This window comes from Mercenaria mercenaria, chromosome 5 (assembly GCF_021730395.1).
Source record: "Mercenaria mercenaria strain notata chromosome 5, MADL_Memer_1, whole genome shotgun sequence".
Classification (NCBI taxonomy): domain Eukaryota; kingdom Metazoa; phylum Mollusca; class Bivalvia; order Venerida; family Veneridae; genus Mercenaria; species Mercenaria mercenaria.
The window spans coordinates 85,763,163-85,780,177 of record NC_069365.1 but is presented as its reverse complement, the minus strand read 5'-3'; the positions used below and the strand labels follow the sequence as shown (position 1 = coordinate 85,780,177).

Sequence of the window (17,015 nt, the reverse complement as noted above, 5' to 3'; positions counted from 1 at the left end):
GTCAGCAACCGTAGTACTTTATATACATGTATATGGAGAATTCTAACACGACTACACAGGCATGCACATATTAAGACACACGCATAAATGTTATATTTTCCCGGGATAACATACTTTCAACATAAATACACCACAAAGAAACACAGTCTGATAACGTAAAACAAATTAATTCTATTACGAGTACAACGTTGACATTGTTTCTAGAACCACTTTGCAATTTATGCCACATGGCTGACAAACGTTAGCAGTTACTGAATATTAGGCTTACGTTATTTTATGCATTTTCAGTTTTTCATTCTAATGCAATAACGTAGATGAAGTCATCGTTTTCACAACCCACAATCAATCGTCTTCTTTCGTCATCTACACACAGAGACTGGGGAGATCCGGGTACCGATAGGAGCACTCTGTTGTTCATGAAGTTTGAACCTGATATCTGATGGATGTTTCTGGAACCCTTTCCACAAACATAAATGTTTCCCTCTCTGTCCACAGCAATGTCTGTTATATCATCTATATTACTAGCTCTATAACTCTTATAGAACCACTTTTCTTTGATAGTATTTGCATTCGAATGGTCTGTCTCAAAGCAATGTAACTTCTTGTTTTCCGAAACAAGGAAAGCGTCCTTAATTATCGGGGTCACGCGAATACGACCAGGATTTTCTAAGATCAGTTTGTGCGACGATTTGGTTTTGAAATCGGTTAATTGTTTAAGGATTGCGCCTTTGTGAAAACTTCGTATCTGTATCTCAATAGTGTCGTTGTCACTTCTTTTTTGTGTGCTTCTCTCTTCGTCGGAAAACAAAATAATCACGCAGTTGTCATTTTCTTCGGACTTTACAATACTGATTGGATACAGTTTCGACGGGAATCCTCCGTCATTATGAATTGCATCCTCTGCGACCATATATTTATTGACTATTTTCTTGCCATCAAATATGACAGCAACGTTATCTCTTGAAGTTTGACACATGTCTATTGGTTTTCCATCTACTTTGTATTCCATCTTTACAGAAAAATCCAAACTAAGAATTTTAATATTTTCGTTGTTATGGTCTGTAACAACAACGCGCCCATCTGACAAAACCACCATACTAGTTAGAAAACATTTCAGTCCGGCTACATTGGTGCTCTGATGTAGATCATGCATGGTTCTAGTTCTGCTGACCACGCTTTGCATTAAAGGACCTTTCTCTGCCGATTCTCTGGCGTCCGATGACGTCTCGTCTATAACGTCGCTCGAAGTTTCCAAAAGGATTTGCTTCCTGGGATTTTCATCCTGATGACCCTCTTTTTTCTCGCCTCTTAAAACATAAACATTTCCAATAGTTGCTACATCTGTAAAACTTTGGTTGCTTTCAAATGTTAGACGAACGGCTGCCTTTGCTTCTTGCTTTTTCGTTTCCCCTTTTAACTTTTCGGCCTCTTTTTTCACTAATTCAGAAATCACGTTCAGTTCTACGGTGCTACCATAATTCATAGCGACCCCAAGCAGCTCTTTGTACTTAATTTCTTGGTTTTCTATTTCCTTGCACTTATCAACTTCTTCTTCTAATGCTTTAAGTTCTTCTGTTAAAATATTTTCTGTTTCAATTTTGGATTTTTCATCAAGATTCAGCAAATGCTCTTGTAGACATTCGATGAATCCCGACCGCTCTTCTGCAATACATGCCTGGTCCAGATGTAGCTTTTTGATATTTTCTTCTTTCGCAATCCGTGCTGCAACAGTTACATCATTAATAGTTTGTAACATATCCGACAGTGAGGTTTCGGTATCTCCATCAATAAAAGACTTTTGCACCTTTGAAACCTCTGTTACTTCCTCGCATTTCCTATGATTAACAGCCAGACATGATGTGCATATAAACTGCTTATGTTTCTCGCATTTAAAGGAAACTTCTATTTCGGGATGTTCAGTGCATGCTGTCATAGTCTTCATCATTTTGAAAACGCCGGGGTCTTTTGGCATTTCGTTCTCATCTAACACTTTATGGCTTCTTGTCACCTTACTCCTTCTATGGTCGCGAGCGCACCCTTTGCACAAATACTCGATGCAAACTGCACAAAATGCAACGGCATCTTCCTCTATTTCATCAAACAAGCACGGTTCGCATTTGCCATCATTGTACCTTTCTTCTATCGTTCCTTTCTTTTTGTTTCTCTCTTCGATGACATCAACTTCATTCTCACAAGTGGCTTTATTTTGAATATTCTCCTCAGCATGGTCAGATTTTTTGTCATTGTTGCTCTCTGCTAATGGGTTTTCATTATCCTTGCTGTTAAGTTCATTCTTAACTTTCTGATCGAATTTTGGATCGCCAGTTGTATCCGCATCTTCTACTTCTGGCCTGCTAATGGTTTCGGATATCTCAAAATCCATTTGTCCAGCTTCTGGATTTTCGGATGCCATTTTGTTTCTTGACTTGATGGTTTAATTTCACTTATTTTGTTAACGTTTCATGATGTTATCTTTCTTTGCAACAGTTATTGTTTTAGTTAAAGTTTTAGCTTTAGTTAAATTAACTTAACTTTTCACTACAAGTATTTCCTTAAACCCTTCTGTTTATTTCTGTTGTTTTTTTTTTTTAAAAAAAGTCATTTGAAAGTTAATCAATATTGAACAAAATTACGTTTTGGTGACTTAATCCGCCATGTTCATACGCCCATTTTCCATATCATTCACATGAAATGGTGTTTAGTAACTCGAAGTTATCAGTGAAAATACTTGAAAATGTCCAACGGTTAAGAGCAAAGATACCAGTACTCAATGATACTAATTAGATGCATGTACACATGATTTATAAACACACAAGGTTGTCAGAAGGAGATTTTTTAAACTATCAAAATTTATAAACACCGGAGCAACTGTCCGCTAGCTATGTCAAGATACCCTTTCTAAACGATACGTACCTGCTGGCAAACAGAGGAATATTTACGTTTCTATATACGTGCTCTCTAAATGATCGATTTTCGTGTCATTCAGATAACGGTTTTAATACACTTACCAGTTCAACAACGTTTACTTTTTAAAACACAGTTGGAGGCCAGATAAAGTAAAAAATATAGTGTCTTTTCACATAATAAAATGAGAGATTTTTGTTTTATAAAGAATAAATTATGCAGAACTGTTTCCTTACTTAGCGAAAAAATATGGCGTCGACCTTTATTATTTATTAAAACATTTTATCGCACGTTTGACCACAAATGTGGTGAAGGGAGTAAATCGTTGCATCGTGTTCTTAATAATGAAGAAAATCAACATTACTTTTGCTTTTAACAATATCTAGCACTTTTATTCATATTACCAATTTTCAGTGATATATATGTACATTATGTACATGTTGAAAACTGTCACCCAAACTGTGGGCGAGTAGCTTTAAATATTATACATCTCTAGTCATGAACTAGAGACCATGTGTGTATATGAAAACTCGCACCGGTATCAAACAGTTTCTATGCATGCATTTTTAAATTAATTACTAAAAGACAGTTGTAAATGTGATGTTTTGGATTCTACCTCCTCGCAGAATTCGTCTATTCGTAAGATGTCATATCGTCAGTCTATTTGTTACAAAAAAAATACGAGCAATGTGACGGTGTAGATGTGGATCATGCCTAGATTGAACGTATTTTGATAATTACTTTACCTTTAAGGTACTTCCGCCATCTTGAATTTAGAGTGACATTCATTTGAGGTGTGAAAATATAGTGAACCAAAGCTTTCAAATGCAGCTGTTCCGCAGCACAAAAACAGCTCAGTTTGCAAGACCTGAACTAAAAGTAGCTGTATAAAAAGTGATACTAAAATTTGGAAATAAACAAAGCAGATATTTTACCTGTATTTTTCCAAATTTTTGGTTAGATTTATAAATCCTTTCAAAATACTTTATTAAAAATTCATGAATGGCAAAAGTTAGTTCAAAGTTTCAATAGGAGAATTGTCTTACTGAATAGAACTTAACTTATTACAAAATCTGTTTTCAAATCTGACCACTTCATGTATTAAAACGAAAATACATTTGTACATATTGCTATTTTCAACATACATAAAAGTAGTGCAATGTGCACACACTGATTTTTCTATGTATGGTGTACCAAACTGCCTAAAATTGTAAGAAAAGTCTCCGACTTAATGCGACCAAGATTTGGAAATGATCAAAAATTCGTTTAAAGGATTGTGCAAGTATAAGAAAGGTTTAATTTATTACAGTGGAATTTACGACTTACACGCTGCTTATCTCAAGGAAAATTTGGAGCAAATGGAATTTTCGAAACTTCTTGCGGCAACTACCGAAATTACTTAACGTAATTTTCTCACACATACGTGATTTTATATTTGTTAATTATAAAAACAATCGAAACATTTGCTTTATCACGATATATGCAAACATTTTAGACAATCTTGAAACATTGGGCCACAATATTTCCGCATACTGGTCCGGGACAAGTTCGATGTGTAGGCCTATAGAGATTCCTTATTAGATGTTTCATGCGTCGTAAACTAACCAGTTTTGATCTATCGACTTTTTATACACTATGAGAATTTATGCAGCATGTTTTTAAAAACGCAGTGAGAATAAATCGCAGACAAAAATGTACAGCCAAATATGTTAGGAGGTAATACAATTTGTATACAATTGTAGATAACTACAAAACAAACAAAATGCAATCAGTTGAACTTTTCAGGCGAAAACCTGATGATTAAAATCAGAAAGATCTCAAAAGTTACTGTTCTTCGTTAATCAATAATATTTTTTCACACTTTCATAGATGTAAACCGATAATAAATGTGTATTGAAATTCCGGCATAGAAATGGACACTGACTTTATATTACTGCGGTGTTGACAGCGGAAGCAGCGGTCCAGTACTAAGACTGTCTACGAAACCAAGGATAACGAGTACAAACATAAGGATCAGTGTTCAGTATACACCTGAAAATAATAGACTTGCTATTTGCCGAGTGCACACTTGTTTTCTATAGTCGTTAATATAAAGTAGACTTTGAAATATGCGCACACATGCATAATCTCATAAGCACTTCTTTAATGTATGAACCGCCTCGGTAGCCTAGTGGTATCTAGCGTCCGCTTCGAGAGCGGCAGGTCGTGGGTTCGATCCCCGGCCGCGTCATACCAAAGACGTAAAAAATGGTACTAGTAGCTTCCTCGCTTGGCGCTCAGCATTAAGAGGATAGTGCTAGGACAGTCTGGTGTCAGTATAATGTGACTAGGTAGGGTATCATTTCACGTGTCTACGGCGTGATATTCCAGTGAGGCAGCACTATAAAGTTGGGCATTGTGCTCACTGCTACAAGTAGACACCGTCGTTTATATGACTGAAAAATTGTTGAAAAAGACGTTAAACCCGAACAAACACACACACACACACATACACACACACACTTTAATGTATGTTCTCTGAAATTAACAAATAACTGGCTCAACTGAGACACCATACTTTAAAGTAAATTCAGTTTATTCACCACGAAGTTCAAAATGCACGGGAGTCTCGTGATAGTACATGCCTTTAATTTCACATGGTTAAAGTGTAAACAAATAGTTAAATTTGCTTCGTTTTATTTCTCACGGAAAAGACCGGACGGTTTTTGATATTGGAATAATTTTAGAACATATATGCATTTAAAGTTGAAAGTTGATCGTTTTCTACAGGATGTAAAACTGAAACAAGTAAGCACTTTTACTTTTTCAGCAATGTCCCTCAGGTGAACTTTGACACTGTTTACAAAGAGAAACCAGTTTTGTGTCATCCTGAAATGTGTTGTTCGGCTGAAACTTATAGTTCCCGGAAAAGTTCTAAAATGGTTTATTTCGGGGATTTTTGTTTTATTTATATATTCAACACAATGTGCAATATTTCCAGTTTTTGAAAATGATTGAAATTGAACTTTATTTTAGAAAATGTTCCGATCTTTCAATATTATCTTGCCAGCGGATGCTTACAAATTTTAAGTGAAACGCCTTTCTTGTCCAAAGGTGGTGTGTAAAGCGAAAAACTATCATTACACATTGCGTTTATTCTTTAAATGTAAAGGATCGGTAATAGATTAAGGAGATCGGCCAGTGCTAAACTATACTAAATGGATATCTCTAACCGTGAATAAGGAGGCATATATATTTCAGTAAGGAAATCTGAGGTAAAAGAACAATCATATATTTAATTCCTTGAAATAAACATGGCGGCGAAATATTTTAGAAAAACTGTGCACGTGTTTTGCGCATTAGAATGTTTAACGACATTTTCTTGAAAAAGTAACGCTCGTATGCACTATTTTGGCATTTCTTTGATTTGAAAATAAATATTTTATAGCAATTTAGGTTACATACGATACCGAAATTTTGCACCAAAAATCTTCACTCATTTTCTTCCAAAGCACTGTGGAGATAGGGTTCAACGTAGCTTTCATGCTCGCAAGTTTACCTACAGATATATCTTTTCAACTTTTATCATATATTTTTTGTGTCCTTGCATTTTGAAAGCTGTTTCGAGGATTCTGATTTTTCACATGAATTTCTAATTTCAATTTGCGGAAGTACCTTAAGGTATCTTCATACATGTACACTTACACAAATTCTTTAACGCAAGCCTTGGTATTTTGTCAATATCTTAAAAGACTACTGAAAGTCCTTTTTTGAAATTTAGCATATGTTTAGTCAAATATTTTGGTAATAACATATTAATAAAGTCTTTGAGAAGATCCTTTGGAAACATAGCATGCAGTCCAGAAAAATAATAGCAGACTCTGTTTGACTGACGCAATAAAATATAGATGGTAAAACATGAACAAATACATATACAAGAGGTGACATTTAGCAGAATTCTAATATTTTGGGGGTGCAGGTATGGAAAAAAAGAAAATTCCGCAAAACCTCGGTACCATTTAAGCCAGTAATTCGGTCGAAAATGTGTTTCGTCAAGAGTAGTCGAAAGAAGCCAGTAGTAAACAGATCCTTATTTCTCCATGTTTTGTTTTTCGAAAATTCGTGTGGAACAAGTGCTTTAATCACACGTTTTACTGCAAGAATACATCATGCACTCATGCTGAAATGAGATGGTTTATGTTTATAGGCCTACACTCCACACTGCAAGTTTTGCGGATCGAAACCGAAAGTACGGGTTTATTGTGCGGACATGAGCATATTTTAGGGTAGCAGACCACAACTGACTGGCATTTTACTAGGAACTATTACACTCCCTCTTTATTTTCATCGTTACTTTAAGTTATGATAGAACTTTCATGAAAAATAGGTGTTGGAAAAAGTGATGTTCTATTAACAGGCGCGTAGCTAGGGCATTCTTTATAGTACGCAGAGGTAATGCGTAGGGGTCTTGGTATCCTCCCCATGATATTTTTTATCTGAGAACCGCAAATGGTGCATTTTAGCATGTATTTGAAGCTAAACATTGCACGAAAACCTTATTCGTTCTTAAACTTTTATATAAAATGTATTATTTTACTAGGTATGCGTGTAATATTGCATGCGCAATTTGTGGTTCATTGATCCATGTTATATGTGTGCAGTATTCAAAACAGATGGTTGGTGGTAACACACTTGGATAACAAGAGATGTGTGTATAAGTATATATTCGAGAGTTGTTAAAAGGAATTTTGCCATAACTCCAAACTGAATACTAGTAAACAAAGACATGCTAAGTTTCATGATATTGTTACAAATGTACCAAATAAGAAACTGATGCCTTGCATAGGGAAACTATTTCGGCGAATGTCATCGACGTCTGCATTATGTCAACTTCGTTAAAATGTATTATTATCTTTTCTTCAACTAAAACTGTATTCTGCAAAATGTTTCTTACTCCTTTTAAATTATTTTGCAGTTTGCCATCGTGACCTTGCGCTTAGCGCTACATGCATCACTTTCTCTTGCGAGCTGTAAAGATCGAGATAGCTATGGTGAAGCCATCTTGATTTCGCGCTGTGAACACTGCGTATTGTGAAGCGTGAAGCGCGAAATCACGATGGTGAAGCTAAACATTACGCTGATGAAGCGAACAATTTCGAGAAAAAAAAACAACAACAAAAACCAACTCCATTTCGTGCTTTGTCATTTTGATCTTGCGCTTCGGGTATCGCCTTCCCATGACAGAGAAGCGCGAGATCACAACGGCGAAGTGCGAAACTATGAAAATTTCAGGCGTTAACATTAGCATTGGGCAGATTTCGTACCAACAATATTGAATCATAAAACAAGTATTTAAACGTAGCGGGATTGTTGATATAATATTATCTAAACGACATCTAAAACCAAGTATTACACTGAAATCTTGTTTTGATGATTTTTAAAAATATTGTTTAAGGTCTTTCGAAATATTATACATATAATTTAGTTACGTAATACGCATTGAAAATATTAAATCACCAATTATATAGAAAGAGCATATTTATCTCACTGTGAATTGGTTGTCAAAATACTGTAATATCGTATGACTTGTACCGGTGTCAATAGCGTAAGAAATGAATTGATTTCTATTGAATTTTATTTTCTATGGAATAATAGTTGATAATTTCATACACTTAAGTACAATTATAACATATATCTATGATATCAAAGGCTGAGCGTGAAGCTATTATATCTTATTTTTTTTATTTACAATAGTTTCGCGCTCAGCTCAAGATAAAGTAAATATTATGCGAGACAAATTACGTCTGCAGTGTTATACAAATAGTCATATTCAAAAGCTTTTAGCCTTGAAGATGTATTTTTTCCGATTTCTCAACCAACATTTTATTAATTGTTAACACTGTATTATAATTTTGTTATAGAAATTTCCTCCTAGACAGCGTATGATTGTAATATTTCACATGGTCAGGATTATTACAAAATAAGCAATCAGATAGTAGAATTATGAGATAAATTGCAAAACTGTACCTAAATTGTTATAAAACTACAAAGACAATTGGTGTTTCAATGCACGTTAAATCAACTAATCATATAAATCACTTTGATATACAAATATTGTCAACTCAGGTGATAAGGAAAACGCACTTGCTTGTCCCGATGAGTTCGCTAAAACCGGAGTTTACTGTACTTCAAACACAATACGAAGTAAGCAATGATAGTGTATGAAGCCATCTCCGTTGCTTGACACTAGCCAATTAATTGTGTATGGTTGCCAGATTTTCACTACGCAGCTGCGTATTTACGAAAAGGTAGCTACGCGCTTGATTAAGATAGGTAAAGAGGACATGAAGTTTAGTAGGTTTGCAGGTTTGTCGAACAATTCAAGCATCGAGGAATTTGCTTATCAGCTCGTCTTATACTTAAACTTTAACAAAATATCATCTTACCTGTCTTATCGTCTGTTGCTAATTCTGTATTGCAAATGGTGATTATGAATCTAAGGGGAGTAAGTTAAAGTATATACAAACCAATATGCTCTTATATTGTGCCTTTGTATTGTGCCTTTGTAGATTACAAGAAAGCGTTTGATTCTGTCGATCGTATGTGTTTATGGAATGAATTTGAGGCTAAATATGCAATATATGATAAAACCAAATCTTGTGTAAAGAGTAGCCAAGGTCTATCAAATTTCTTCATTATAGCTCAACTGGTGTACGACAAGGCAAGGTGAAAATTTATCACCTATCTTATTTTCTGTTTTCTTGAATGATTTAGTCTCACGTATGAATATTTTTTTCAGGACTAGTGGAATTATCAAACTATGTAAAGGACCTGCTAAATGATGATATTTCAGAAATGTTTTCAAGTTATTTTGTTACTTTATGCAGACGATACAATGTTATTTACAGTTCATTCCAATAAAACTGAGGTTGTTACTTTTTTACGTGTAAAAAGCGAAATAAGTCTACCTTTTATTATAATAATGCGGCACTTGAAGTAGTAGATGACTTCAGTTATCTAGGAATTTAATTTAACAACAACGGTTACTTCAATCAAACTAAAATTACTTGGTTGACCAAGCTAGAAAAAATATGTATGCTCTGTTGAAAAACAAATGTAGGAAATTGCAGCTTAGTATTGATTTACGATTACGTTTATTTGAGTCTGTGGTTCAACCAATATTATTGTAAGGATCAGAGGTATTGGGTTGTGGTGATGTTAGCATTGTTTAAAGTTTTCAGCTAAAAACTTTTTTAAAATGGTACTGAAGGTTAAAAAAGTCAACACCTAATGTCATGTTTTTTTTTTTTTTTTTTTGTTTTTTTTTGGCGAGCTTGGTGTATTACCAATAGATGTTATAATTAGAAATCATGAGAATATTGAACTGCTGGTGTACAATTATTAATGGTTACAATTATTAAAAAAGATAAACTATATACTTTACAGGTTCATGTAGAGAGCCCATCAGAAAATATAAAATATTGTTCTTGGATTTCATATGAAAAAGAACTTTTAGAACAATTTGGATTTGTTGAATACTGGTTGAATCAATCAGTATTTTCACCAGTGTATTTCCGCAATATTGTAAAATAGAGGTTGAAGGCCAGTTTATTCAATCTTGGAATGAAAAAAAACTTTGCAAATTTCCAGAAAATGTTTGTGTTACAGAATATTTATAACGACCTTTGAGTTTGAAAATTATTTTAAAGTTTTACCAACAAATCTAGCAATATCCATGTGTCATGTCCGATGTAGGAACAATTTGTTACGAGTTGAAGGAGGGATATTTTTGAACATTGAGCTCAATAACAGGACTTGTTATCTGTGTAATAATACATCTTTAGGAGATGAATTTCATTACATTATAGAATGTCCGTACTTAAATTTAGACAGAGTAAAATATATACCAAATGACTTTCAACAGTCAAATGTAATGTCATTTCAACGTTTATTTCATAGTAATGATAGTACTCTTCTTTTTAAGTTAGCATTGTTTGTACATAATATACTTCAAATTTTTTGGGAGGAATAGGTTTTTGTCACTGGCAGTTATTTGCTGGCCAGTTAAAACACTGTTTTCAAACCTGGTTAATTCTAAATGTACACCGTCTTTTATCTTTTAGCTTACAAAATATTTGTATCAGATCTATTATGACCGTAAAACTACTGTTTTATTTTATGTAGGCCCTTTAAGTGTTTGTTTTGTTAAATTTGTTGTTATTATAATACTGATGCCCGTATGGGTTCAGTTATAAATAGAATTTTGAAATCTTGAATCTCACAGATTTCCTCCCTTGACGTACATTTAACGTTTACAACCGCTGTGAGTGGTGTGTGAACAAACATTAAAAAAAGATTGGATCTGATAACCAGACTTCCATATCTGCTTTTTTTTGGTTGGATTTAACGCCGCACCGACACATGATAGGTCATATGGCGACTTTCCAGCTTTAATGGTGGAGGAAGACCCCAGGTGTCCCTCCGTGCATTATTTTATCACGAGCGGACACCTGGGTAGAACCACCGACCTTCTGTAAGCCAGCTGGATGGCTTCCTCATATGAAGAATTCAACACCCCGAGTGAGGCTCGAACCCACATCGATGAGGGGCAAGTGATTTGAAGTCAGCGACCTTAACCACTCGGCCACGGAGGCCCCCTGCTTCTTTTTCTTCAGTTAGTCACCTGTAAGACACTTATACAGTAGTGTATATTGTATGCACTTGTAAAAAAGTCGCATAATCAGCACGAACTTAATGGAGGGTGCACCTATAATTACAAGATACGATAAAATGCAGATTTATGAAGCCGCAGCCTCTCCCTATACGAATACATGCCCAAAGATAGGGTCCGATTTCCCTTTTAGGAAGAAAAAGAAGGTCTTAACATAAGCACTTTTGCACGGTGCGACAAGTTTGGTCGCTTTCATTATAAATGAGACTGAAGGAGAAAAAGAAAAACTCCAAGTAGGCAAGATGATAGAATGCGTAGAATAGAGGGTGGGTGTGAGGGAAGATTTGATATTGGTGAAATACTGTTAACTCACTTCTTTACATTTTTAAAGTTAACATTCTAATCAAATAGATCTACTAAAGGTCGGGTTTCACATTTCCAGTACCGTATTGCGGAAGTAACGCTGCGGTTTTTTTTATAAATGTTCATTGACATAACGAGGACGGTACCCATGTGCAAACGGGTAGGTATCATCGTTTATTTTCATCCATCGTCAGAGGTACCATCAAAAACAGCGACAGGATGCATATAATTGAAATTTTATCAACAAAAATAACTTGCAGGTACACGATCCATTAGTTTTGTAGTTGAGTATGCATAATTTTACCAAGGAGAGTGGCAAATTCAGTTATCTTAACTTCAAACAAAGAAAAATACGTCTCAAAACGTCAAATTACATGAATTTCGTTACTTTTCTTCAAATTTTGTAGTCATATCAATATTATTTAGGACTGATATTTTCACCAGTGCGAATTAATGCATTTCCTCGGACGATTCTGTCTTTAAAATGTTCAACATGCTTAAATATGTGTCATACGTTGGCATTGTTTTTATATACCCTATACAACCTACATGTATATAAATCACACGAGGGCGGTATCGCTCACTCGAGTAGGTAGCCGAATATCCAGTGTGATACTGGTATAATACAGTTATTCTATAAGATGACAGGTGGACAAGGCCTTCCCTGAATTAATGTGTTTTCACAACTTCATCTGCAAACTTATTCAATCATAGTTTTATAAAAATAGAATAGTAACTATCTTACACTGTAGAAACAAAGTGTGGTATAAATTCACCTTAATACACCAAGTACTGTGCATACCACTACATTAATTTAATAATATATTTAGACATTAAACACATCGTCTTACTTAGCCTTATATAATTCATGTTATGTCAATTTGTAACTAGATACCATGCCCCAACGATAACTTGATATTTACAAACATGACTGTAAATAGATTATAATGGAACATAGGGAATTCAACATTTTCCTAACATGTTACAGTCTAAGTATTTCCAGGTTTGTACCAGTTACGAATTAGCTCAGTGGTAAACCATACAGTCCATGTTCACCAGATCTTTTGCCGTGTGGGTTCGAAACTCAGCATCGACATTTAATTTTTTTTAAAATTTTTATTTCACTTTTGCATAAAAATCAAGATTCCTTCATGAGCTATGTGACAACACGACAGAGAGGTATCTAAAGGCGATATGGCAGATCAGAATAGTTTATTACATAACAAAGATGATATTGATTAAATGCATGCACTAAGCCATGCATATAATGAACATATATACAAATACAAGTATGCCCACGGGCAGAATGTCGAGCCCGACAGCACCTTTGACCTCGAAGTGTGACCTTGACCTTGGACATAGGGACCTGCTTCTTACGCATGACACTCCGTCATATAATGGTGAACATTCATGCCAAGTTACATCAAAATCCTACCATGTATAAAGGAGAAATGCTCCGGACAAACTTCAGTTTGACCTTTGAGATAGGAACATGAGGTTTCCGCATGACACGCCTTCTCATTGAGTTAAACATTAATGCGAAATATAAACAAGATTGGTCCATGCATGTCAAAGTTATGGTCTGGATAAAATCGGACGGACGCACGCACGCACATACACCGAAAGTGGCGACTATATCGAGCTCACCGCAAGCGTTCTCGACAACAAACCATCAAAGAAAGAAACAAAAATACGGAAGCAAAAATGAAAACGAATAGGAAAAACAAAAAAAAACTCTAAAAAAGAACAACCCTCGTGAGGATTCGAACCCACAAAACGATCTGCTTACACCCAATTATTGTCTGCATTTTACCCAACTGAGCTATGTTGCCATATACTTAGTGGATATTTGAAATGAAAGAAATACTAATATTTGCTTGTCAAGTAATGTGCAAGCATTATGAATGGTTATTTCATCAGTTATCATGAATTAGACTCGTCCTCGCGTTTCGGCGGGAATCACGTTATCATTGGGGATTAGTATCTATAGTATACAATAGCCATAAAGATCATTGTTTACGAATGTTTGTCATGTTTACGTATAAACATTACGAGAAATATGCATATATCTATGTTTGGCTCTCGCTTTGTAGACATAAATCTGTTAACAATATAGATTAATGGGAGATGTAGATGTATGGCCCTAATTTCTTGCAACAATATTGTGTTTAATTTGTAGCTTAAATGCTGATATTCAGGTATGGCAGGAATAAAATGAAACAACATTATACATATTACAGAATCACAGCTTATCAACGGTAGCTAAACACTTTTGGCTAAGCAGATTGGCAAACAAATCAGAAATCTTCTCTCGCCAAAATTAAATATGGTAGAATAGATCGGCTTACCACACTAAGGAAACAAACAAACTGCACATTTAATTCTGCTGTACTTGTTTATCAGGATTTATCACACTATGTACCCGGATAATCTTAACTCTGTCCAGCGACCCTAACTCAGTGTCAACATGGCGGATGTAAAGCCGATACAGCTTTGTTTTCTGTGTTATTTCGATGTATAAAGGAATGTTTCGATTGTTATATCTGTCGCCATTGACCAAGTGTATATTTTTTTTTCAAAATGTTTCATGTTAAATATATCAACCCTTGTGTTTTCAGGTGGAATACTGACGAACAAGGCAAACTTTTCAATGAAGAATTTTACAAAAAATCTTCAAAAATACTTACACGCTTTTGATGTCTCTACTATTTTGTTGTTTGAAAGCAAACAATATACAGCTTTATAAGCCCGTTTACACTATGTTGTTAACCCACTACATGTTGACACAATACATGTTCAAATGTACTGAAAGCGAGAAAAGGGATAAAAACCTAATTTCGAGTTGATAAAAACCGAACTCAGTTTACATGAGGAATGGATAAAAACCTAACTTACACAAAATCGCCGGAAAGATAAACACCTAACTGACTAGTATTCTATAGAAACACACTATGTACCCGGATAATCTTAACTCTGTCCAGCGACTCTAACTCAGTGTAAACATGGCGGATGTAAAGCCGATACAGCTTTGTTTTCTGTGTTATTTCGATGTATAAAGGAATGTTTCGATTGTTATATCTGTCGCAGTTGATCAAGTGTATATTTTTTTTTCAAAATGTATCATGTTAAATATATCAACCCTTGTGTTTTCAGGTGGAATACTGACGAACAAGGCAAACGTTTTAATGAAGAATTTTACAAAAAATCTTAGAAAATACTTATACGCTTTTGATGTCTCTACTATTTTGTTGTTTGAAAACAAAAAAATATACTGCTTTATAGGCCCGTTTACACTATGTTGTTAACCCACTACATGTTGACACAATACATGTTCCAATGTACTGACAGCGAGAAAAGGGATAAAAACCTAATTTCGGGTTGATAAAAACCGAACTCAGTTTACATGAGGAATGGATAAAAACCTAACTTACACAAAATCGCCGGAAAAATAATCACCTTACTGACTAGTATTCTGTAGAAATGAATGAGTTGACATGTACATGATCTGATTATTGTAAACATTACTTTACTTTATAAGCGGTATTGTCTTCAAACTTTGTCATTAATTTTACAAGATGTTATATGTATGCCCACTACAGTCAAATATTTTTTTTCATAATTTTGATATTATGCAAATAGCAATGTTTGCAAAAATCTGGATAAACCCTCGAAAATAATACAATATAAATGTCAAAATTATTATATAATTATATAAGAAATTATTTAATACCGATGTTCGAAGTTCTGTAACCCCTAACCATCCCTCTCTCCAGCTCTCTCTCTCACACACTGTTTCAGAAGAATTGGGTTTGTTTCAAATTTTTAATCTTTTAGTGTAAGAGATTTTATAGAGGTGCTAATGGAATATTTTGATATTATTTAAATGATATTAGATTTACGATTAATTATTAAATATGATATTCTTCAGACGGTAAGTAGAGTAGAAAAAAATATGTGGGGGCGGGGGTGGGGGAGGTGGGGGGGGGGGGGGTGATCATGGACTGACAGAGCAGTGGTGTGGAAATCCAGACATTTTTCACTTGTCCAAGGACACTTAAAAATCCACTTGTCCATAGTCAAATTTCACTCGCTCGGATTTGTAATATTAAACATTCATGAAACTGCAAATAGACTGGAGAGTTTTTTCTTTAGGACAATGAAAAGAAAAGCATATCACAGTAACGGTGGTTAAAAATAAGCTGATAAAATATTTGCCTTTTAAAGTTTATAAAAGTCTGAAATAGCGCAAGCAGAATTCGAGATCTTTTGATGCCATGCCCAAAACACTGTCCACGCAATGGTACAAAGCCTGATGAATTCAGAGAAAAACGTTCCGACTCGTTTTTAGTCCTACTTGCGATCTCTGTGTGCTTTTGATTTTCATTTGGCTGACTTATCGCACCCATATTTCCTTTGACAGTGACTTGTCTCAGCAGTTGGAATTCTACTAACAAACTTGTCGAAATACTTTTTAAGTTGTTTACGTTTCTGATTTTTTATCAGTCACCGAGTTACAGTATGCGCAAGACCTAGCCAAGGAACAGATGTATGTTTTTTTCTAAAACTGCAGCAATCGAGAGACTCTCAGCAAGTACATCACGGATTTCATATATTAAATTATCTTTATCACCTCCATACACTTGAAGCAACACACAATCTAAATGATATTTTTGTTTTCTCATTTTATATCTGAAAAATTCTGCTTGTCCACGGACACATAGTATGAAAAATGCACTTGTCGGCCGGCAAAAAATCACGAGTTTGACAGGGGTGAGTGGGTCAAAGAACTACGAGCATCTATAGTTCATACATAAAGCACAGACAAACAGCTATGTTTTCGTTTAGTTAGGTGTTTATCCATTCTAAGTTTGTATTTATCCAGCACTGTTTCCTATACCAGTTAGGAATTATCCCCAAATCTAAACCCGCCTCATTATCAATACAGTTTTTAAGCTATAAAAATTAATTTCAAACTTTGATACTGTTAAACATTGTCAAAGAGATGTTTATTGAACTAATACAGTTGATAAGTAAGGTCTTATTGCAATTTCTGGTACTTTAAAACAGTTATAAACATAAAACAAGTCATTCTGAAGAA

The 17,015-nt window shown here is 34.7% G+C and overlaps 1 protein-coding gene across 1 annotated transcript; it reads right to left on the bottom strand.

Annotated features, from left to right (window-relative positions):
• Nucleotides 1-292: 292 nt before the first annotated feature.
• Nucleotides 293-2,413, bottom strand: LOC123557827 (uncharacterized). The gene has a single exon (XM_045349539.2). The coding sequence runs from the start codon at nucleotides 2,411-2,413 to the stop codon at nucleotides 293-295; it is 2,121 nt and encodes a 706-aa protein (XP_045205474.2).
• Nucleotides 2,414-17,015: the final 14,602 nt, after the last annotated feature.

What these genes read in the sequence shown, in the direction of transcription:
- LOC123557827 (XM_045349539.2), bottom strand. Translation starts at nt 2,413, where the DNA reads ATGGCATCCGAAAATCCAGAAGCTGGACAAATGGATTTTGAGATATCC.